Below are 26,822 nucleotides of genomic sequence, written 5' to 3'. Positions count from 1 at the left end.
TCCAACACAGTAAACGCCTTGGGGTGTGAGATAATATCAACTATCACTGAGCCTGAAGATGAAATAACAGTTGATAATGCATTATCTTGTCATATAACTTTTAACCGATATGACACATTGTATAAACTACGTAATACGTAAAATTACGAGCTTAAGAAAGTATACACCCTGATACAGCATCTATTGTCGCCGGGCACATATTGCCGCTGGCGACATTATATGCCAACGTTCACGGCACACATTCTCGCCAATCGGCTGGCGACAATATATGCTTGGGGTGCACCGATTTGATAGGACTTAGATATGATAGATTTTTAGATGACTCGGGATATTGTTAATACGGACGTCATTATGAAGATGTTTTACATTAACTGTTCCTTTGTCTTCAGTTTACGGTTATTAGATGTCGCTGTTATGTAGATTGCTGTATGATTATATATTCTTATTATAATGTTTAATTCATATATTTATCTATATGGCACTTGTTTGAATACCGCTTCTATTTTGATAAGTATGTATATGAAACTGCTCTGTACAATGCATGATGTAATGTGTATAGGGGTGAGATATTTATATTGATATCTTGTTTATAAATCCCCATCCACTATACATATTATTGTAGAAATATATTCTGTTTAACTTTCATAATTTCTAAATACATTCCTTCTGCAACATTCAACTCCATAACCCTTTACGTTAATGTTTCAAAATAAAAACGCTAATAATTGGAATTTTTATCTCTGAATCGAAAGATATGTACACAGCCCGACATATAAGCTGATGAAGTTGTCATGTAGGCCTACACTTTTTAAGTATTGGATAACGTAATAATTGTAGCTGTAAGAGGTTTCTAGGAAATCTGTTGGTAATTGAATATAATGTACATACGTTCTGCTTTTATTAAACAATTGTTTACGGCCTGTCATATTTGGTCTACTTGTTCTTGTTCTTCAATTTCCAAACTGTTCACAGTTTGAGTTTTATTTAATTTTATTTTAATTTATTTGAGTGACATTTGTCAGTACGTTTACTGCCATAATGAGAGGGAGACGGTGTCTACGTCCCGCTCCATTACAGGCGAAAAGTGGCTTGACCTTGTTCCATTCTGAACAGGCTACTGCGTTCGTTTACTGTTTACATTGTTTATCAAATTCAGTATGTAAGTGGGGTATTCCATTGTAGTCAAACACATGATGTAAGATATAAAAGATGGAATAAATGAAAAAGCAACATTGTTCACAGTGATTTGTTACATAATCAATAAATCGTTGCTAGAACATTTTGGGGGAATTATTTCAGTTACTGACCAGAGTATATCTTCTACCTCCAAGTCAGATACATCATACCGATCAGAATGCATCTAATACCTCCAAGTCAGATACACCATACCGGTCAGTGTACGTCTGCTGCCTCCAAGTCAGATACATCATAACGATCAGGGTACATCTACTACCTCCAAGACAAAATACTCCATACCCATCCTTCATAGCGATCAGAGTATGTCTTCTATCTCCGAGTGAAATACTTCATACCTGTCAGGGTGCGTGTGCTATCGCCAAATGAAATACTTCATATCGATCAGGGTATATCTTCTACCTCCGAGTGAAATACTTCATACCTGTCAGGGTGCGTCTGCTATCGCCAAATGAAATAATTCATATCGATCAGGGTATATCTTCTACCTCCGAGTGAAATACTTCATACCTGTCAGGGTGCGTCTGCTATCGCCAAATGAAATACTTCATACTTTTCAGGGTGCGTCTGCTATCGACAAATGAAATACTTCATATCGATCAGGGTATATCTTCTACCTCCGAGTCAAATATTTCATACCTGTCAGGGTGCGTCTGCTATCGCCAAATGAAATACTTCATATCGATCAGGGTATATCTTCTACCTCCGAGTGAAATACTTCATACCGATCAGGGTATATCTGCTACCTTCACGTCAAGTATATCATACCGAGCAGGGTATATCTACCATACCAATTTAAAATACACCCCACCGATCTGAGTATATCTACTACCTGAATGTGAAATACTTCATATCCATCTACCTCCAAGTCACATTCGTCATACACGATCAGGGTATATCTACTACAAGATTGACACAGTTCTATGGATAACAACTTCTTTAATACTGTGAAAAGCGACGTTTCGGTATAGATCCTTATACCGTTGTCAAGCAAGACTGAATGAGGGCTGCTGCTTATTTAAAGATTTTACGTCCGCTTCGTATTTATTGCATTTCGCGGACGGGATAGGTGGGGAAGTAATGATAAATAGGTTAAATATAAGAATCACCATACCCAAAAAACTGAAACTAACCTGGGAGTAACCTATGTTTTCCTAGAGAAGGTAGTAGAGAGTATTATTACTAGTGGTGTTATTTACATTAAGAGACGTGGGGCCATTACTTTATCTTACCGGGTGTAGGTTGGGTTGGTACAGCATATTGGGTGATTGTAAGTATGCAGTTAGGCTGCATTAATAAATATAGGGAGTGATTGAGTAAAGAAAGAAACTGGGGTTAAATGAAGGAACTGTATAAGCCGGTAATCCCGGGGGGTGGGGTTGGGGGGGTGGGTTGGTTTTTGGGGTTATGACCTGGTTAGGTGGCGAGCGGTGTGGGCTTGTGGTAGGCGCTGGCTGGCTAAACGGGTTTCTTTGTTTAGTGTGTGGATAACTGGGTTTTAGGCGCGGACGTCGGAGAGGAACTCGCGTTGGAAATTTGGATCCCGATCCGAAAATTAAGGGAGATTGTTGACCAGAGCAAAGTAATTTTAGATAGTTTTGTTTGGGAGATTCTAAATTCTGTCTAGGAGGTCTGCTTTGATGATAAATTGTGTTATTGCATTGAAGATGTGGATAGGGTTGGAAGGGTTGAGAAGTAGTGAGTAGTGAGGGACATAGTGCAGAATATGTATAGTAGGTGGAGGATTAACAGTAACAACAACAGCATACATGAGTGGGATAACATAGGTAGGTGTGACAACAAAGGGATGATGCTGTCACAACACGATGGACAGAAAACACGAAGCTGGAAGCCAATAGGGGGCATAAAGCCAATAAACAGGATAAGTGATTATTGTTTGATGAGCCACTCATGAATTCGAAGGTTAAGAAATTCAACACTGACCACGGTAACTCTGGCATCATTTTGTACCGACAAAAGACTCACCACAACAGGGATAACATATTATTAATCCTTTAACACAGTGGTTGTGTACGTCACAGAAACATTTGCATCGGACATTTACAAATTATATGAAGTGTGAGGAGCGTAAACGACACATATACAGTTCAGAAGGATAGTTGTACAACTATGGGTAAGTTAAAGTCATGGCCTTATCTACACCACTGAGAACAGTACAGATATAGTAACACCTAATAATATTGCAAATACAGTTAAATGTATTGATACGTAAATGCGTCACACATTGCAGAATTTCAAAACTTCCTTGATTATTATCTAAATACAGTCGACAAGTAGACTGAAATATGTCATCCAGTTCATTGGTTTGTCTATCCGAATAATTGGACGCCGGGCAAGGTTTGGAAGACGACGAATCTCACTGTGGTCGTTTTCTGAGGAATCTGTTCAGCGCACGTGGCACAACAAAACAGCAGTTGGACTGGTGTGTAGGTCGTGCATTTAGACGCTTGACAACCATACGCCGGACGATCCCCTTGAGGACACTTGGCTGTGGAAACAAACGTGTAGGCATAATACAGCCGGGGAGAGCATGTACATGGTTATAAAGGTTTGTTTGTTGTTTAACGCCGCATTCTGCAATATTCCAGTTGGGTACATGCGGTCTTAAAATAATCGTGCCTGGGCAGACAATCCAGTGTTTGACATCATGAGCATGAGCGATGACATGTATCTAGCAAATCAGCGATCCTGACCACCCGACCCCGCTTGTCGGCTCTTAGGACAAGTATGTGTTTCTGAAGACCAATTCTAACCCCGGTTTTCATGAGGGACATAGCTAGTTTTAATGTTGATTTGGGTCTCGTTTACATGCAATAATAAATCAAGGTGCCAAAAGATAATATCTAAATCTCACCAGCATCCTGATGTAGTGACAGCCTAGATAGTGACCTCTTTTGATTTAGGTATGGTGAGAATTGATCATCATTGTTTTAACATTCTAGCGATAAGATTTCCAATGATAATACATGGCGTCCTTTCAACATTTCATATTGAAGGAGCTGCGTTTCCGCATAACTGCGGGTAGTTCCAAACTAAGTACCTGTCTTTGATGTCTAGGTGAAACTGTAGAGGAGGAAATAGCCGTTATCGACCTTAAAGACGACAAAAGGTATTATTACAATGCAAGGCGTATGGGAGTAGAGACAACAGATATATTCGGAACATTTCTGTGGGACATATTTCATATTCGTCGCTATTGTCATCTTTCCTTCTCCAACAAGAAGACTCACAACCCGTTCGATGGCCGCCATGTATCGAAACGGCGCAAGCCAATCTGAATACGCGTAGGGATAGGGATACTCCCACCAACATAAAAATATTTAAATTATTTTTGGCAATATGCATCTGTTTAATAAATTTTGAAAAAGCACATTGTGAGTTCCACACTACTATTGTATAAGTGGAAGCGGCTCACTTGACTGTGATATCATTTCAATGGACCTTTTACAATACTTGGATTCCCCAAACTAGATTCAGTATAAAAGAATGTATAAGTTAAAAAACGTATTAAAGTAATTAACTAATCCCCGATATAAAAACAAATAATTCACGTGCATATTAAACTCTCGTCATGATATTGTGTTGAGGACATTTTAGTCCATTTGCTATGTTACAAATTTGTTCTACGATAACAAGATAGCTAAGCTTCAGTGATAAAGCATTAAAGACAAAAGCAATTTTCATTCTTCAGATAAGTAAACTATATGTTGTACCGATTTTGTAAAGTGAACACAATATTGCTATTGTTGAGACAGATGGCCCAATTTTCCCGCAGATCATTTAAAAATCAAGCAGTTGTAAGGTCAGATTAGCTTATATAGACATGTGTGACACACGATAGCTTTTATTTAAGTTAATTTCAAGGTGTAATTTCCAGTGCATACATGATACAATCCAGTACATAAGGAAAGTGGCACTTTCACATCATGCATGTTTATCACAGTGCACTGATAATGTATCTTGTCTCAGACATAATCGAGTTATTACCTGATTTTTCTGGAGCTGCAGCATTGGAGACACACGTTCCACGTTCACACCACTGCAAAAGAACGTTTAAAGTTTAAACAGTCAATGTGTCGTGTCAACCATAACGTTAGGTTGCATCAGAAAAATGCAGAGCAGATTATAGCTGCAGTAAAACAGATTGCCGTTACCAGTGGGCTTGAAGAAAGACTGTCAGAAGTCACTGTCCGCATTCTAACTGCAGAATTGTTTTATAGGCATTACTTTGGAGTTGGCGGATGACAGAGACACCATCAAAATCCACAAGATCCCTCCTAAAGCCCTCCTATTTGTGTGTTCGCGAGACACAACAACGCCCAACACCTCACCAGAACCCCCCCCCCCCCCCCCCCCGCTTTGTCATCCTAAAACAAGTCCAAGACCCAAACTTGCTACTACAACATCGAAACCAACAACATCCCCGTGTAAAGTTCACCATCGAAATAGAGAAGAACAACCAACTACTCTTCCTGGATGTCCTTGTCTCCAGAACCATACAAACAGAACCCAAACCAGTGTCTACCGGAAACCCACCCACACTGACCAATATGTCCACTTCAACTCCAACCCATCCCCTTAGAACTAAGACTGGCATCATCTCTCTCCTCAGTGAACGAGCCATCGACCATTCTTCTGCTGACCCCAAACCTGAGATCGAACACCTTCGTCAAAACTTTATCCACCTAAACAATTATCCACCAAATCTCCACTGTAGTCTATCCCACACTCCGTTCTGCGACCCCTGAACCCGAATCAGCGCCTTTCCGCATCACCCTCCTATTCATAGGAAGAGCTTCACACATCACCAGCCGCCTCCTCAAACAGCAATCCAATATTGACACCTACTTCACCAGGTCCACCTTCCCTCAGTACCCTACTAAGAGCCAACGGCAGAAACTCAACCCATCCTGAACAGCCTAGAGGTGTAGTTTATAAAATTGATGGCAACTGTGGACAATCCAACGAAACATCCCGCCCCAAAAACACCAGAATCAAAGAGCACAACGCTCCTTTCACAATTTTGATATTCTCTTATCAACATCAAAATGAATGTAAACACTATCACCATCAAAGTATCGTTCCAGATTTATAAACTTTATCCCTTGATATCGAGCTGAATAGTTGATTAAAACCAATAACAGTTATCACCTTTTTATCGCCACATGATGTGTGTTCAAGGGGAATCGACCAGTAGCACAGGTTTCCGGTTCCAAGACAGAACTGTTCCCGACACATCGACTCAAAATTGTTTCCATTTTCATATGATGCGAAATCCTGGAATTGTAGAGAAAAAAACAACCATCAAGGCATGGTTATGTAAACTAACACGTAAAGAAAGGAGCATTTATGTACACAAATGCATTCTATCAGCATCAAGAACTGAAGTCTGTAGAACTGTAGTTTATTATTCAGGAAGTAACTAAAATAGTCTAAAAATATCAATAATCCATATACCATTATCAGTTCTCCATGGTGTTTTATTCCACCCATTCGTTATAACTTAGATAGCTAAAAGAAAAACCAAAATGTTCAAAGTAAGCCAGTTAAGGTAATAAATAATTTATCCTCTTTGGGAAATAGTTCATGACGTATTATTTTCACACCATTTGTATAAATCCAATAGTGATAATAAAGTGATCGATGTTTGCTGTGACACCTGTTTGCTGTTTACCTACCCTGCAAAACGTCGACTGAGGTCCCCGTTGTGCTACGCACTGCTGATCGCTATTAATCGCTTGACCTGCACGTCGTCCATCCGTAGAAAGAATAGAACCGGATATAGAGGTGTTGAGAGCACAGGCGCTTCTGGAGGGAAAACGGATTGAAACACATTTGTTAAAACAATTTTAAAACAACTTCTTAAATAGCCATTTAGAAGTTGGAGTACTAAGTAAGGATAAGAATTTATGGATGAACAACTTCTTTATTGCAATTTAGAGCGACGTTTCTGTGTAGGTTCTAACACCGTCTAACACCATCACCTGCTTGACAACTGTGTTAGTACCTACACCGAAACGTCGCTCTTTATTGTAATAAAGAAGTTGTTCATCCATAAATTATTATCCTTACTTGATGTCAAAACAAGTGAATATCGCAAAGAACTTTAACTTCCAGGTATATCGATGATCTGTCCTTGTTCAATATCGATCAAGTAGCCAATTTTCCTCCACTATTTTACCCACCTGAACTAGATATATAGTAGACTAGTGACACCTGTTTCCTATTTAGATATATGCATAAAGATTCAAGTGACAAATAAATCTCTCTTCCCAAGACTGTATGCCAAAAAGGATGACTTCAACTTTCCAAAAGTCAATTTATCTAATGAGTTGAGCTTCAGCCTTTGGTGTTTATATTTCACAACTTTGAGCATGCTCTTTCCACGAAGATGTCGAAGAACGCCATCAAAGAACGCCTCTTCCATAAAGGAGTTTGGTCAAGGCTATGCAGATCCTCAGTAAAGCTTTCACTTTTTTATGCCTGAAAAGTGTACATTTCCAAATCTCGCCCATCTTTGACAAACATTATCCATCCTCATAAACCCTCTCTCTTCACCCCCAAACTCCGAACCCGAATCCCCCACCCCGAATCCCCCACCCCAAAACCCCCTCTCTATATCATACCGAGAAAGGTTAAAACGTTCCGCCTTCAAATTCGTCAATAACTGATAAGAGTTTACTCACTGAGAAGTAGATAGAGTAGCCTTCAATGTCTCCACAGAACATGACGAGAAGGTCCAGAAATTAGACGGATTCAGTGGAGAGGGGGGTCGTAATATAGCTGACATTACAAAGCTGTCATTGTTGTTGCAGCCAATGTTGGAGTCATGTCGTAAACCCAAGCTAAAACATAAAGAACCAATAAAGTCAAAATGTATGCTATTGTTAGGAATTGTCGTATTGACATAAGTATATATAAGTGTAAGACGTTAGATTATATTTCACTATTGAATACCAATGCTAGGCCGACAATATTTTTTATCCCCGAAAGAATAATAAAGGTCATATTACTCGCCCTACTAAGAAAACTTCCCAAACAGTAGGGGAAATATTCCTATAATAGTAAAAAACACTTACATGTGTCCAAGTTCATGAGCAGCAAGTATCCCAACTGAACCACCAGTGATGATTTTGGCAATGCTTACAGGGATATCTGTGCACAGAGTATCAAAAGTGGCATAACCTGGAACAGAAACAACAAACATAAAACACCGTCTAGCACTATGGTGTACACCGAGAATATATTTTGTAGAATGCATCTGACGCGATACGTTGAGTATCCCCACAGCGTTTGCGATATTGATATCTCCCTACGTGGGATTCCCATAAGTATTACAATTATAATCTCATCACAGGAGACACCTCAAACACTGTATTTAGATTCTATCACAGACAGCATCAGATACAGTTCAGATCGGAATACAATACTCTGGTCTCACCACTTGCGGTTCCTCAATATATTACCACAACAGCAGAAGAAAATGATGAAGATGACGGAGAAGAAGAAAAAAAGAAAGAAATATGCACGAAATCCGAGCTCCTGAACCCAACTGACTCACCTATTGGGGTAAATCCACTTACTGTCAAGTCATACCTGCAACAAGAAATTAAAATCAATGATGAGGAACATTTGAACATACACAATCACGTCATCGTCTTCTGCAATATGAAATTTTAGTTGTGGAAAACTACTTCGACAAACTTTAAATACATGTTCGCTCTCGGGGGCATGGATGTCCAAGTGAAATCCAAGATCGCGCGTTGGAATCGCAGATTAGCCGGCAGTTTATTATCCTTGGTCTCTCAGTATTACACGCAAGTACTGATGATCGTCAATCACATGACCTAAACAATTGAAGGGACACATAATATTTAGGAAGTAGACCAAAAGACCGATCTTGGCTCATGCCCTCAGATGGATACATGTTCAACAATGGCGTACCATTGCTTGAAGCCGCATGGACTAATAGTCACATCCACCACGTGTATTACACACATATACAACGCATGTAGCTTACCTCGTGAAGATCATATAGGCGTCGGCTGACTTGGGGGCGTTATCAAAGAGGAACTGTGCATGAATTGTGAGAGCCGGTATAATGGGTACAACGCTGCCGTTCTTTGTGGTCTCAGTCCACGGAGACCCAGAGGCGGACTTGAGAAACGAAAGAACAAATTGTTAACTAACCGTCTTGAAGAAGTGTTGTCACAATAAAACACACTCAGGTAGTATAGTAGGTGTCGGGGTGATGGTAGTAGTAGTAGTAGTAGTGGTAGTAGTAGTAGTAGTAGTGGTAGTAGTAGTGGTAGTGGTAGTGGTAGTGGTAGTAGTAGTAGTAGTAGTAGTGGTAGTAGTGTTCGTAGTAGTAGTAGTATTAGTAGTGGTAGTAGTAGTAGTAGTAGTGGTAGTAGTAGAAGTTGTAGTAGTAGTAGTATTAGTGGTAGCAGTAGTGGTAGTAATAGTAGTGGTAGTAGTAGTAGTATTAGTGGTAGTAGTATTAGTGGTAGTAGTAGTAGTGGTAGTAGTAGTAGTAGTAGCGGTAGTAGTAGTAGTAGTAGTAGTGGTAGTAATAGTAGTGGTAGTAGAAGTAGTAGTAGTAGTAGTAATAGTAGTAGTAGTAGTGGTAGTAGTAGTAGTGGTAGTAGTAGTAGTGGTAGTGGTAGTAGTAGTGGTAGTAGGAGTAGTAGTGGTAGTAGTAGTAGTAGTAGTAATGGTAGTAGTAGTGGCAGTAATGGTAGTCGTAGTAGTAATGGTAGTAGTAGTAGTATACCATCGATACAACGTGTACATATATATATAGAGAGAGAGAGCGAGAGAACAAGAGAGCGAGAGAGAGAGAAAAAAATGTGGAGTGTGTTTATGATACATACAATATATATATGTAGAGTGAATTTATGATACATACAATGCATATCCATGTATAACGTGTTTATGATAAATAAAGAAGTACGGTTTATTTCTTCACACGACATAGTAAAAAAACAACTAATCTTACCTGGTGGCAACATTATTGGTCCTGTTTATCGGACAGTAATTGCAGAACACGTACTCCATGAACACAGTAACTGTAGAACACGTAAACAATGAACACTGTAACTATGGAACACGTACACCATGTACACAGTAACTGTGGAACACGTACACCATGTACACAGTAAATGTGGAACACGTACACTATGAACACAGTAGCTGTGGAACACGTACACCATGAACACAGTAACTGTGGAACACGTACACCATGTACACTGTAACTGTGGAACACGTACACCATGTACACTGTAACTGTGGAACACGTACACCATGTACACAGTAACTGTGGAACAAGTACACCATGAACACAGTAACTGTGGAACACGTACACCATGTACACTGTAACTGTGGAACACGTACACCATGAACACAGTAACTGTGGAACACGTACACCATGAACACAGTAACTGTGGAACACGTACACCATGAACACAGTAACTGTGGAACACGTACACCATGAACACAGTAACTGTGGAACACGTACGCTATGAACACAGTAAATGTGGAACACGTACACCATGTACACTGTAACTGTGGAACGCGTACACCATGAACACTGTAACTGTGAAACACGTACACCATGAACACAGTAACTGTAGAACACGTACACCATGAACACTGTAACTGTGGAACACGTACACCATGAACACAGTAACTGTAGAACAAGTACACCATGTACACAGTAACTGTGGAACACGTACACCATGTACACTGTAACTGTGGAACACGTACACCATGTACACTGTAACTGTGAAACACGTACACCATGAACACAGTAACTGTAGAACACGTACACCATGAACACAGTAACTGTAGAACACGTACACCATGAACACAGTAACTGTAGAACACGTACACCATGAACACAGTAACTGTAGAACACGTACACCATGAACACTTTAACTGTGGAACACGTACACCATGAACACAGTAACTGTAGAACAAGTACACCATGTACACAGTAACTGTGGAACACGTACACCATGTACACTGTAACTGTGGAACACGTACACCATGAACACAGTAACTGTAGAACACGTACACCATGAACACTGTAACTGTGGAACACGTACACCATGAACACAGTAACTGTAGAACAAGTACACCATGTGCACAGTAACTGTGGAACACGTACACCATGTACACAGTAACTGTGGAACACGTACACCATGAACACAGTAACTGTGGAACACGTACACCATGTACACAGTAACTGTGGAACACGTACACCATGAACACAGTAAATGTGGAACACGTACACCATGTACACAGTAACTGTGGAACACGTACACCATGTACACAGTAACTGTGGAACACGTACACCATGAACACAGTAAATGTGGAACACGTACACCATGAACACAGTAACTGTAGAACACGTACACCATGAACACAGTAACTGTAGAACACGTACACCATGAACACAGTAACTGTAGAACACGTACACCATGAACACAGTAACTGTAGAACACGTACACCATGAACACTTTAACTGTGGAACACGTACACCATGAACACAGTAACTGTAGAACAAGTACACCATGTACACAGTAACTGTGGAACACGTACACCATGTACACTGTAACTGTGGAACACGTACACCATGAACACAGTAACTGTAGAACACGTACACCATGAACACTGTAACTGTGGAACACGTACACCATGAACACAGTAACTGTAGAACACGTACACCATGTACACAGTAACTGTGGAACACGTACACCATGTACACAGTAACTGTGGAACACGTACACCATGTACACTGTAACTGTGGAACACGTACACCATGTACACTGTAACTGTAGAACAAGTACACCATGTACACAGTAACTGTGGAACAAGTACACCATGAACACAGTAACTGTAGAACACGTACACCATGTACACAGTAACTGTGGAACACGTACACCATGAACACAGTAACTGTGGAACACGTACACCATGTACACTGTAACTGTGGAACACGTACACCATGTACACAGTAACTGTGGAACACGTACACCATGTACACTGTAACTGTGGAACACGTACACCATGTACACAGTAACTGTGGAACACGTACACCATGAACACAGTAAATGTGGAACACGTACACCATGTACACAGTAACTGTGGAACACGTACACCATGTACACTGTAACTGTGGAACGCGTACACCATGTACACAGTAACTGTGGAACACGTACACCATGTACACTGTAACTGTGGAACGCGTACACCATGTACACAGTAACTGTGGAACACGTACACCATGAACACAGTAACTGTGGAACACGTACACCATGAACACAGTAACTTTGGAACACGTACACCATGTACACAGTAACTGTGGAACACGTACACCATGTACACTGTAACTGTGGAACGCGTACACCATGTACACTGTAACTGTGAAACACGTACGCTATGAACACAGTAGCTGTGGAACACGTACACCATGAACACAGTAACTGTGGAACACGTACACCATGAACACAGTAACTGTGGAACACGTACACCATGAACACAGTATCTGTGGAACACGTACACCATGTACACAGTAACTGTGGAACACGTACACCATGAACACAGTAACTGTGGAACACGTACACCATGAACACAGTAACTGTGGAACACGTACACCATGTACACAGTAACTGTGGAACACGTACACCATGAACACAGTAACTGTGGAACACGTACACCATGTACACAGTAACTGTGGAACACGTACACCATGAACACAGTAACTGTGGAACATGTACACCATGAACACAGTAACTGTGGAACACGTACACCATGAACACAGTAACTGTGGAACACGTACACCATGAACACAGTAACTGTAGAACGCGTACACCATGAACACAGTAACTGTGGAACACGTACACCATGAACACAGTAACTGTGGAACACGTACACCATGTACACAATAACTGTGGAACAAGTACACCATGAACACAGTAACTGTGGAACAAGTACACCATGAACACAGTAAATGTGGAACAAGTACACCATGTACACAGTAACTGCAGAACACGTACACCATGAACACAGTAGCTATGGAACACGTACACCATGAACACAGTAACTGTGGAACACGTATACCATGAACACAGTAGCTATGGAACACGTACACCATGTACACACTAACTGTGGAACAAGTACACCATGAACACAGTAACTTTGGAACACGTACACCATGAACACAGTAACTGTGGAACACGTACACCATGAACACAGTAACTGTGGAACAAGTACACCATGTACACAGTAACAGCAGAACACGTACACCATGAACACAGTAGCTATGGAACAAGTACACCATGAACACAGTAACTGTGGAACACGTACACCATGAACACAGTAGCTATGGAACACGTACACCATGAACACAGTAACTGTGGAATACGTACACCATGAACACAGTAACTGTGGAACACGTACACCATGAACACAGTAACTGTGGAACACGTACACCATGTACACAGTAACTTTGGAACACGTACACCATGTACACAGTAACTGTGGAACACGTACACCATGAACACAGTAACTTTGGAACACGTACACCATGAACACAGTAACTTTGGAACACGTATACCATGAACACAGTAACTGTGGAACATGTACTTAATACAGACACAAACGGTTGAACACTTCCTTGACAAACACAGTTACTGTGAAACACACGCATAGTATACATACACTTTTATGATGAAGTTCACTGTGGCAGTAGTGATATACGTTATCCAGACTTGATTGAGATTGAATGGCTCCCTTGCTTACTGTGGCAATGTTGATACACTTTATCCAGACAGTGATAGAGATTGAAGGGTTCCCTTGCTCACTGTGGCAAATGTTAATATACTTTATCCTGACAGTGATAGAGATTGAAGGGCCCCCTTGCTTACAGTGACAATGTTAATATACTTTATCTAAACAGTGATAGCGATTGAAGGGCTTTCTTGCTTACTGTGGCAATGTTAATATACTTTATCCAGACAGTGATAGAGATTGAAGGGTTTCCTTACTCACTGTGGCAATGTTAATATACTTTTTCCAGACAGTGATAAAGATAAAAGGGTTCCCTTGCTTACTGTGGCAATGTTGATATACTTTATCCAGACTTGATAGAGATTGAAGGGATCCCTTGCTTACTGTGGAAGTATTGATATACTTTATCCAGACTTGATAGAGATTGAAGGGTTCCCTTGCTTACTGTGGAAATATTGATATACTTTATCCAGACTTGATAGAGATTGAAGGGTTCCCTTGCTGTGGCAATGTTGATGTACTTTATCCAGACTTGATAGAGATTGAAGGGTTCCCTTGCTGTGATGTAATGTTGATGTACTTTATCAAGACATTGATAGAAAAAGAAGGGTTCCCTTACTTACGGTGGCAATGTTGATGTACTTTATCCAGACTTGATAGAGATTGAAGGGATCCCTTGCTTACTGTGGAAATATTGATATACTTTATCCAGACTTGATAGAGATTGAAGGGATCCCTTGCTTACTGTGGCAATGTTGATGTACTTTATCAAGACATTGATAGAAAAAGAAGGGTTCCCTTACTTACTGTGGTAATGTTGATGTACCTCGTTCAGACAATGAGTTAGCGGCAATGGGTTTACGCCGCTTTTAGTAATATTCCAGCAACATCACGGTGGCGAAGACCAGTTATGGGCTTTACACATTTTACTTATATGGGGAGTCAAACCCGGGGCATCAGCGCGACGAGCGAACCCTTTAACCACTAGTTTACCCCATTGTCCCCGTCCAGACAGTGGTAGAGATATAAGTGTTCCCTTGCTTACTGTTGCAATGTTGATGTACTTTATCCAGACAGTGACAGAGATCGAAGGGTCCTGTCTGTTCACTGTGTCATATCGAATCTGCATCTGTAATATCAAGCCATGTAATTTAAGTTAGAGACTTAGAGATAAAGAGTGAGTAAATAGAAGCGATAAAACCCATTCCATATTCATAAGATTGTACACCTACGACTCCATCATCAGCCTGTGTTAATGAATCAGTGTTAAAAAGAGATGATAGCAGGTGTTCGCTAAATCTTGCCCAACCTGTAATTTCGCGCAAGTCACAAACACACGCAAAGGCAAGTCACATTGAAAAATACTGGAACAAATAACAATAGTCAAGAAAGGGAATTGAATCGGAAATCATTTTTGTCAATGATTTGATGTTTGAAAATGTCTTCCACATGTCTAACTTAACTTTTAATAAAGCTTGCTATTAAAGTGTAGTACTATGTTGTACTTTTTAATGTACTGGAAAATACTGAATTGAATTACACATTTAAATACTGACGCATGGACGTTATGGAAACTAATGTGACACTTCAATTAAGTACATTGTGACACATTGATGTCGTATAGCACGTAGAAGTGATATTATGACAAAACTGTTTTACCATTTCCTCCACGAAGGCATAGTACAATCTCATGTTGGAGATGGTGGCGGTCGTGTTCCCCTCGGCGGAAGTAAGAAAGCTGCAATAATGGACACATGTTAGAATATCTGGAAACAAAATTATCATGTCTACATAGCATAGGTTATCTTGTACTGTTGTCCGGAATCTGTAATTTAGTCGCACCTTGACCATGTGTTCGTGTTCATAGCAACAGATTCTGTGGTTTAGGGGATAGAGAGTCTGCCCGGAGAGCGGAAGGTCGGTGATCCGATCCCCGGTCATGCCATACCAAAGAATTCAAGAGATAATACGTTTTGTTGTCCTGCATGTTTCTGTGCATTGAGGGGACACACGCACATGCACACACATACACGTGCTTAACGTTTAACGTCTTTGAACACATATGTAGAACTTACACAGTATAGTCACTGAAATCCGGGAATATAGCCAGCTCGATGATATAGTGAGTATCCGTGTTTGCAATGCCTGAAACATAATGTAAATATTCACATGTGACAAAGAATACCTGAGGGAATGTGGGATTATATCTATTTCGTCAGTCAGCAGCACCCCCGCAAGTATGGGGCACTTGGGTAGGTTTCACTACCTGTTCATCAGTGACAATGAAATTACTTGTCATATGACCAGAATTTGACGAAATTCCTTGTTCATTTGACCCAATGTTTCGAACGTTTGATCTAATGCCTAGTAAATGTAACGGAGTGCATTGTATATTTGAGGCAATGCCTTGAGCGTTCGATGGAATACCTTGTACATTTGACGCATTACCTTCTACATTTGAAGGAATGCCTCGTATATTCGACGAAATGCCTTGAACATTTGACAGAATGTCATATATAGTTGCACAATGACTGGAACGTTTGAGGGAATACCTTGTACATTTGACGCATTGCCTTCTACATTTGACGCATTGCCTTCTGCATTTGACGGAATTCCTTCCACATCGAAAGGAATATCAAGCTGAATGTCCACTGTGTCGTTTGTCAGATCAAAGGACACAATCTTGCGCACCTGGTGCAGATTGTTGCTTGTGGATGACTGGCGCTTGTAAACGTGATGTTTCTTTGGCCAGATATTGTACGTCTGGTTGTTGTGATGGATCGTCCCAGCCTCAAGAAGCATAAAGTCAACATGACAATACGTTATACATATATCATTTTACATATCTTTGTCTATATAAAAACTGAACTGCCGTGTCATGTTAATGGATGAGGAAAGAACAAATAGAAGACATTCCTGGACGTTCACAGCTCTGATTTTAACCAATGAGTACTGGTATGATGCTGACAAACCTGATCCTGACATGTAAAAGAAACGCAACTATGTACATCGACTTACGAGGCGTTAGACAAATAGGTCACCCGTGCATCTACATTTCCTCATGTTGTTAATCTATGTTGTTTATGCCGTTAGAGGTGTGTGATTTCCTCTGCAATCAACAATACCCAAGCCACAATGCGGCGGCCCATTCAACACCAAGCCATGGACGCAACGACAGTTGAAAACATGAGTTACAAACAGGCCGTAATGGGTAACAGATTTACACCCATAGAAACAACATGATCCTCAGTCAGCTAATATGACAATACGACAAGCATGGTGAGCTGGGCCCGTGATCACCTTCTTACCAGATGATAAACATCCTCCTCATTCCGCGTAATGATGGCGGCCGATCCTTGAAGAGAATCACGATAAACAGCAGTGTTCTGTCAAAACCAACAACATTTTGTCATTATGTTATGAATGCATACTTATTTTATTAAATCTACAGATTTTTTTCTGAATATTGGGATATTTCAGTTTTTCATGCTGAAAACAAGTTCACAAATTATGTATATTATTCACTACAGTTATTTCCCAAACATTCATGATGATCTCCAACGTTTTTTGTTCAGTAGATGTCACTCATCTCTCTGCTACTGAAGCTTGTTAGATTACAAACTGAAAAAGTTGGAAGAATGATGTTGGATGATAATAGAATCTCAACCTCGAATTTTTAGCGACTCGTGTAGATATATTCAATATTGAAAGACACATTCTATTTATCACATGCGATTTTATGTTGTGTTCAGATGACGGTTTGAATCGAAGACAGCACTGCTTACGTCATGTAGCGGCAAATCGGTTTGAAGCGTTGATCCACGTTCGTCGGTCAGATAGACAGGGTAACTCTCTATGTCTCGTTCACTCCGTGTCAAATTTAGTAAAACGTCTGTGCCAGAGAGTTCAAACCGGAAGTGCAGAATACCAGGCATGTGCGTGGCGGATCTTTCATGGCGGATGTGAGAAGAATGAGTTAACACTGGGTCTACCACATCTGTGAAGTAACGTTGAATCTACATCATTTACATTTGGTCATTAGGTAATAGAGGCACATATCATGAAAGCGTTGAAGTGTCAATTTCCCTACGGAAATTCATTAGGTCAACTACAACTGAGGGTCAGTTTTCAGAAATTGAAATACGAAATGAATTGAATGTACACTTACCAATATATCTCTTTGGTAGATATTATTTTTTATATAATTATATAATGAACATGTTAATATGACATGAAATTCATCTTCAATCATAATTCCTAAACGTGCAGCTTTTTGGAACATGTTGCCAACAACCCACATCTAATTGTATACCCCCCATCTGTTCCCAATTGAGATAATTATCTTCGGTTGTACATGGAATTGTTATTAAGCATGTGATGTTCGGTTTTATATACATTTAACAACATGAATATGTTTCATATCTCTAGCTTACATTTATCGCTGCTTGCCATTTTTGACATTTCTTCATCTAAAGTTTAATTCATTTTTAATATATTTAACTTCACCGATATCTTGATATACCCAACCTGAAAGCGTGTTTAATATTTGGAAAATGGTTTTCATTCTAGTTCAGATCCATACAACAGAATAGGTGTTATCTTATCTAGATTAAAAGTCCGATGCTATTCATTGCTCTGCAAGGTTTTTGAAAGGGTATTTTGCCCTCGTACTTTCAATTGATGTTTGGATCATTAGAGTTGAGCAAGATAATGTATATTTAGAAACTTATTCATTATTATCAACTCCAACTTTCACGATTCACATTCCTAAATAAAAAAGCAATTTTAGTTTTATCACGATTTTTATATAGGTTCCATTTCTCACCAAATGGTTTTAATGTATTCAAATGCTTCAAAAATCCAAACACATTATCTAAGGTAAAATTTCATCTAAAAAAGCAAAAAGAGCATTTCTAGGCAGTAAGGATGTAACTGTGTTTATTTGTTCGCTTTCACAGCCAATGGATACATCCTTGTTTTACTCCTGTTGTACATTTAAACACTTCACTTAGTAAAATATTACTGTTAAATTTACATTTTCAACCAGTATATATTGGGCGTATGCTTTTAATATCTTACCGGATAAACTATTTGTTTAAGTAATATCAAAAGATAGGTTCATATCCACTGAATCAAAAGCTTCCTTAAAATCAATAAAGGCTACATAAAATCTCGCTTTTCATTTAGATAAATATTTTTGGTATTATAACAATTAATACAAATATGTTGTCTGATCAGCTTATTCCTCTGATATCGTTCCATGACAAAAATCTCCCATTTGAAACTGATGTTAACACGCCTCTACCTTTTAGTTTATCAACAGTTATTGTCAACAACACATATTGTCTCATTACTACCATCAAAGTGTTCAATAAAGCATTACCCTGCTTTTATCAATGTATCACAGAACACATCTATTGACTTATGAACATTTTGTACAATCATGTTTTTCGCCATTTCTAATTTGCCCGTGATCTCTTCTGAAATAAGAGTTACTATAAACTCATGTATTTTCACCAATTTCCTCATATATTGGTCGTATCTGACATTGTTCATGTTTCCATTTCTTTATATAATACATGTGCATTTCGATACAAGTGGAAGATATTGTGATTTCGATCTGTCATCAATGGGCACACACGTTGATACATTGTGTAGCATTAGTTGATACAATGCAATAATCACTTAAGTTGGCATCTATGTTTGAAAAAGGTCATTGTTCCGGTCATTGTTTATGATCCAAAATGACAATTTACAATATTGAAACCAAGGGTTCACACATGTCAATTAATGACTTTCCATACCCATTTATTTTGTTATCTTGAGATTTTCAATCAGAATGTTATAAACTTCCGGGCAAAAGAAACTTACCACTAGCTCAATAAAAAGAAACAAATGCAAGTGTTAGCTATATGATGATTATTTTAGAGAAGGGAATCATTTTTCGATGTCTGTACAAAATTGCAAACCCATATCGATAGTGCACTGCCCATAAGGCCGAGCGAAACAGACATGGGGTCAAAATAAAAAAAATACGTGAATAAGTGCCAAACGCGTTGTCTCAGATAATGCAAATAATGCTGATCAAGTCTCTTGTGTGAGTCTGGCAATTTGCTGATGTTCTTTTTTATGCTGCAGCTTTTCTCTGCCCCACACTGGTATTTATGCAACAATTATATATGTACGAACATTTTTAACAGTTCCCCAAAAGGTGACTGTCTTGTGTGCTCAGGGTGTGTTTATGTGAATGTGTTCTGATAACGTTCTAATTTATCGCACCCTTATCGCACCCCGTCTTTTATTCAGATAAACCTTAATTTACAAGTGCTCCGTTTCTTTTGCCCGGTAGTTTATATATGCTAAACATGCTAAAGAGAAATGTAAGACCACCTACCAGAAACACCGAGGTGAGACTCGTCCATGAAGGCGAGTGAATCAGCCGACGTTGAAATTCCCAACAACATCAGAGTTAACAACATCATCAGCGGAATGAAATGAGGTGAATATGTTGTTTCCGTATCAGCACAAGGGGCATGAATATTATTCTGCTGGAAAGGGATATGGTTGTCTTCCTATAAATGTGAAAGCAGACACTGGTATAAATCTCCATTTTGTCCTCATTGTATTTACAGCCAACCAACGAAACATTCGTGATGGCACATGACTTCCGGCGCCATTACCTTTGTTTCTTGCTATCACGCTTTGCTTACGGCTATAACAGTTATGTCTTTACTCAATGGCCGACTTGATTAGCATGATTAACAGCTTCGAGCCTGAAGATGAAATAACAGTTGATAATGCTCTATCTTGTCATATAACTGTAAACCGATATGACACATTGTATAAAGTACATAATACGTTGATACGAGCAAAAGAAAGTATACACCCTGTTTTGGCATCTATTGTCGCCGGGCACATATTGCCGCTGGCCACAATATATGCCTACGTTCACGGCACAGATTACCGCTAGTGCTCAATGTGACCAATAGGTATATTGAGTCTCTTGGAGCAAGATTGTATAATGTTCGAGATATACTCCGGAAAATAGAAGATTACAGACAGACGGACATACTGACGACTATATATCTTCCCGTCGTTATATGTATGGGGAATAAAACTCATGTCTAACATGTTTTCTATAAATGTAATCATCATCATCAACAACATTGTTATCTCAAAGAGTTGCTGTTTTTTTGGCTCTGACGAATGCCGACAATATGTGCAGTAAAATCTCGACATTTATAATTCATGCCCGTCGACATAATTCGCTGGCGACAATATGTTGACATACCCATGCTTGATGGTGGATACAAAAGACACAAACAAGAAAAGTAAAGTTAAACGATGGTGGTGTATTTGATACGGGTATCACAGTAACGTTTGGATAACGTCTGTAATTGTTTGGTCAGTGACGAGAATGTGACGAGAACATCCCACATGTGCTCTTTTAGGGACATGTCAGGTGACTCAGAGGGACAGACCAATGTCCGTATGCTTTCTCGTCGGAGATAATCAGTGACGACCTGAGCACCAACCACGAAGCCTTTAAATGTCATCTGGCAGTTCAATATTTCTGGCGATAATGAAACGACAGGATGCAAAACTTCGTCAAACTATCGCTGACCAGTCAAACGTTTATTCATAATAACCAAAACAATTCTCGTGTCATGCGTGCTACCCAGATCATGGCACTACCACTTACATACATATCATCATCGTCATCAACTGATGCCATGTCATGCCGCTCGCCCCTACATCGCCAAAACGGTTCTCTCCATCTGTGAATCGGAGGAAAAACCTTGATTCGTCTGTAAACGTTGTGAAATGCACAGTCCGTCTCTGGTGTTGCCTAACCCACCCCAATCTTCGCCGCATCGGCATACTCAACTGGAGTTGTTTTCTGCCGGTCGTAAGTTCATTGTTTGACTGAGCACACTTGTGTCGGGGTTGCGATATTTTCTTCTCTTTGTTGGCAGCCTGCCACCGGCCTGAATTTTGAGAAAGGTCTCAGCATGGGACTGTTAATTTCTTCTTAATGTTGTCTACAAGCTTACAAACTTGTAGATGTTGGCATGATCAAGGATTTCGAAGGTGAACGAGGGGAAAGGCAGACGCACGTGGATTTACTATCAGGTTATTATTGTCTGGAGTTCACAGTTTTGGGCATTTCAAATACTAATTGAACAGAGTTCACCTGCACATGTCCACTTTAGTGTAACCAAAAATGCAATGAGCTGTGGCTCTTAATCCCTTATAACAACAACTACAACCAGGGTGAGGGCACAGTAAGGTTAAACCGTGTCCATCAGACAATCTGAGGTGGCTAACGCCATATCTCCCATCAAGTCAGCTCTATTTGTCAGCGCATAATTATTGTTTTACATTTTGAATTAAAGGATTAAAAAAAATCATATTTAACAATCCTACACATTACCAAATACAAAACTTTATAACCCTTCTAGACTTCGTTCCAGTTAACCTGGATCATTCAACTCGCTCGCGAAGGTCGTATACGATTTTAAAGTGAATACATCTACAGTGTACATGTAACTTTTAACTGTATCATATATACTCATGACAAGCAATTATTTTAGTTCCTAATTCGAATGAGCACATTCTAAGGCTAAATCTGCAAAAGGACAGACACAATATTTCTTTGTACATTGTATATTTCGAGCTGTTTCAATGAATGCTCGTTCCACCCGTGACGATGAGGTCTGGTTGTTGATGAAATATAGTAATAGCTTAACAGGCAGATTTAAATGTCTTTAAATGTAATATCCAGTTATGTATGACTGTTTAATAATCTCACACCAACCTTGAGTGGAGAAGGTCCAATAGTTTGTCAGATAGTGTAGTAAACGTCGGTACCTTAAATTACCTTCCAGACTATAGGTTATTAGTACGGCATTGGCCTTGTTGATTGTTACTATACTTTGAGGATTTCTGTGGCCAGTGGCGGACGTAATTCAAACTCCTTCCACACTGACATCGCATCAAATATATTTGTGTACCGATTACATAACTCTTACTGACAGGGTAGGGTGGTAGTTCACGCGAAACGGACGACACTGTGTAAATTGAGCGGCTCCTTTGATATCGCCTCACATAATACTTTTAATGAATGACCCATTAAACGATGATACACATCAGGATCGCAGAGAAAATACAAGATTATTAAGGCACCAATTCATCTTTCATAAACTTTTTGTGTCTCTGTGCTTAATATATCCACATATCAGCGAAAATATGTAATACATGTATCCACAAAAAATATACATCTACAGGCTAGGTATTTGCCCACAGCAACACCTGCATAACTGTTTCTTCACGCGTGGTGTGGCAGATTGTAATTGACCGAGAGCAGATATTGTAGAATCACCTGTAAATAAGGCCGACACTGTAATTAGATACAAAGTACTAATGAGAATATGAGAATTATCATAAAAAGACTGTTGCGTTTTTCTGAACTGTTACCATTTTCATACCAAAAGTGACAATGCATTTAAAAGTTGCTTTAGTGTCATAATATTCACTCAAGTTTTCCTCAATCGAATTGAAACATAATTCCCACTGTCAGTTCGACACCGCATGTAATTAAATAATTATTTCGAGATTTCGTTAAAATGTGAGATATTCAGCCAGACGTTATGCAATAAAAGACGAATAGTTTTTTCCATCAAAATACGCGCACGCGTACCTGTATATTGCATACCTAGTGTCAGTCATTTGCCAAGTGTGATGTATCAACGACACATAAAATGTGAAATGAAAAAGAAACTAACTAAACTTTATTGTTGTGGAAAATAACTCCAATGAATTGGAGTACACGCACATGAATTCGAATGATAAACTGTCAAAAAGTTTTTTGAGAGGTAAGGCCGGGTTCATTACAGATCGCTACAATAAGTAAAACAACTTCTTTGATAGGCATTTAGAAGTTGGAGTATTGAGTAAGGATAAGAATTTATGGATGAACAACTTCTTTGCCCTTAATTGCAATAAAGAAGTTGTTCATCCATAAATTCTTATCCTTACTTAATAAGTAAAACAGGTGAAATTCGTAAAACTTCTATAAAGGAAACATCCAACCAAAAGCCCTTTTTAAATAGTAATGTAATGATATAATATAAAGTATATTTCACATGAGACAATATACTTTGCACACAGTTAGTTGATGCTTTAAAGGGACTGACGAAAACATGGGCGAAATACTTTAATAACGCCGTAAAATAGTTGAATTAAGCAAAAATGAGTTGACTCATGTGTCATAATTTTAGACACACCTTTATGTATTTGCGAGACTAAAACTGTTGAGCAAGGGAAAACATTTTAACTTAATTCAATTATTTTACGGCGTTATTGAAATATTTTGCCCTGGACGAGAAAGTTTGGCCCGGCAAAACCTTTTCCTCCCCATGGGCGAAATATTTCAATATCGCTATAAAATCGTTGAATTAAGTTAAAATGAGTTAAGTTTTGTGTCATGATACTTGAAAGATATACATATATGTATTTGCGAAACAAAAAACATGAGTTTTGAGTAAAGGAAAATATTATGGTAGCGCCCGCCACTAACAATTCTTAACGTATTCGTTTGTTGCCTGGAGCCACACAGAAGTACTCCTGTCATATAACGGTGGCTTGTTAACAAATCAGACAAGTGATGGACGAGAAATCAAGTCACACGACAGTGCAGCGCATTTACTGATTTATTTACACTAAAAAGGATATCTTCATTTTGAATTGAGTCTGCAGTGGGCCAGTGAAGCAATTCTGTTGCTTATTATTAAAAAAGACGAAAGACGAAATATATTCCTTTTCCAACTCAGTGGGAGTCAGTTTTGATGTCTCGGCTCAAATATTTCTCTTTTAGTTAATGCTACTGAGCATATGATAAACGACAGAAACATCGACCAAGTTCAAGTAAATTATTTAAGAATTGACCTTCGTTTTGTGTGTGTTCATTGGAGTATGAACCTTTATAGAGTGAGGGCTAAACTGTATGAACGTCGGAGCTTGCAAGGTTCATCTAGAATGTACAAGAAAGGATAAAAGAATTAAGTGAAGGAGATACGTCTGTGGGATGATATATTCCAAACACAAAAGCGAAATATGTTTCTTGGAGTAGATAAGTTGGTAAAATTCTTAACGACAATGGCAGCACATAATCTGTACTTAGCAACTTTATACTGATTATTTATTGGCCTTTGACTTAACCCACAGTAGTGTGTCAATCGTTTTGAGAGTGTTGCAGCTGTCAACAGAAACTTGAAGATAAGGTATTGTAGACAGACGTTCACCTCGTCATATCTAAACACACACATACTACTCAGAGTTTGCTAAGGATCAAGTTTTGATCATATAAGAAAAAAATCATACAACTAAAGACGTTATTCAAATAGTTATACTCTTCAAACAAAGAAACTTGACATAGATGTAAAACCACTTTTTGCCAAATGTCTAAAATAATTACATTAAATGAGAACCAAATAAGTCAAACAGAAAGATGATGTGTCTATAATTCACGAAAACGCATACAGAGCACACAAACGTAGCGTTTGGGGGTCAATTTTACAGCTTCATCCAAACGCAACCCCCTGTAAAAAGACGTGCAGCACAGGATGCTGCATTTAGGCATGCAGGCCACCCCTGCTGAATGGGTATAAAAATCCACATCAACGGCTGTTCATACAGTCCTTATAACGGCAGTAGAGTCGGTGACAGAATGCCAAGGCTAAATGCAGCTCAACGGAACAACGCCATTGGGAGATTACAAGCTGGGGCAACTCAGAAAGAATTGGACAGGCACTTTTGCGTACCAGACAAGCTATCTCTGCACTGTGGACCCGATACAACAACACCAACAGAGTCGACGACAGATAAAGGTCTGGAAGACCAAGGGTGACAACCAAAGCACAAGATCGATACATCCGGATGCGACACCTCCGAGACCGCACTACCACAGCCACGCCTACAACCACACATATCCCTGGGGTATGCAGAATATCAGATCAAACGGTACGCAACAGACTGAGGGAGGCTGGACTTTTTGCACGAAGATCTGTTCGACGTCATGTATTGACCCCACGTCATCTGGCGGACCGTCTGCTTTGGTGCCAACAGAGGGTTAAATGGGCACGTGCAAGGTTGAGAAATGTATTGTTTACTGACGAGTCCCGTTTCCTGCTCACACGTGCTGATGGGCGCGCAAGTGTCTACAGACGTCGGGGAACGTTACGCCCCCAATTGTGTGCAGCAGGTTGTCCCATTTGGCGGCGGGAGCGTCATGGCATGGGCCGGAATTCATCACGGTGGTAGGTAGCCTCTCGTGCATGTGGCAGGTGCATTGACAGGTGTGCGTTACAGAGACTTGATCCTACAGCCTTACGTTCTTCCTCACGTAAACGTTCATGGCGGACAGTTCCAGCAGGACAACGCTCGACCGCATATTGCACGTGTTTGTCCGGACTACTTACAGCACAACAACATCCAGACATTACCTTGGCCAGCCCGATCACCAGATTTGCACGATGTACACGATGTGTTTGGCTGTAACGGGACAGAATCGTTACACATCATCATCAGAGAGCGCGACGTTTGCTGGGGATTTCAACAACAGAATTCACTTAGTCCGCCTCATCGTCAAAGGCGTCATTTGACGACCGAAGAATAAGGCAGATGTTAAGGCACGTTTGAAACAAGCTCCAGACATTGATAGCCGAGGTTTGGATCAGCTACCCGGCGACATGCAGGTGGTCGACAGCATTCCATAGCAGGAAGGAAGGTTTTCCTGATTCCATTTGCATCCCACT

The 26,822-nt window shown here is 39.7% G+C and overlaps 1 protein-coding gene across 1 annotated transcript; it reads right to left on the bottom strand.

Moving 5' to 3' along the window:
• Window positions 1–3,524: 3,524 nt before the first annotated feature.
• Window positions 3,525–20,489, bottom strand: LOC139467171 (A disintegrin and metalloproteinase with thrombospondin motifs adt-1-like). Its single transcript, XM_071248894.1, has 15 exons — window positions 20,402–20,489; window positions 17,793–18,004; window positions 17,316–17,393; window positions 16,560–16,797; window positions 16,083–16,152; window positions 15,667–15,745; window positions 15,053–15,136; window positions 9,236–9,372; window positions 8,777–8,811; window positions 8,295–8,400; window positions 7,902–8,060; window positions 6,894–7,023; window positions 6,367–6,492; window positions 5,203–5,254; window positions 3,525–3,703 (listed from the first exon to the last, which is right to left on the bottom strand). The coding sequence occupies exons 1-15, from the start codon at window positions 20,487–20,489 to the stop codon at window positions 3,525–3,527; spliced, it is 1,773 nt and encodes a 590-aa protein (XP_071104995.1).
• Between the last annotated feature and the right edge of the window lie 6,333 nt (window positions 20,490–26,822).

The sequence above is a fragment of the Haliotis cracherodii genome, unplaced genomic scaffold, assembly GCF_022045235.1.
Source record: "Haliotis cracherodii isolate W230 unplaced genomic scaffold, xgHalCrac1.p SCAF_19, whole genome shotgun sequence".
Lineage (NCBI taxonomy): Eukaryota > Metazoa > Mollusca > Gastropoda > Lepetellida > Haliotidae > Haliotis > Haliotis cracherodii.
Note: the sequence above shows the minus strand (reverse complement) of the source record. Positions and strands in the feature narration are given on the sequence as shown.

Bases quoted from the DNA above. Each gene is read 5' to 3' on its own strand.
- LOC139467171 (XM_071248894.1), bottom strand. From the start codon at position 20,489: ATGATGTTGTTAACTCTGATGTTGTTGGGAATTTCAACGTCGGCTGAT. The intron at 9,373-15,052 runs GTAAGCAAGGGA...TCGTTTCTCAAG, and splicing joins AGTACATCAACATTGCAACA to TCCGCCTCTGGGTCTCCGTG. The intron at 8,812-9,235 runs GTAAGCTACATG...TTCTTGTTGCAG, and splicing joins GCCTATATGATCTTCACGAG to GTATGACTTGACAGTAAGTG.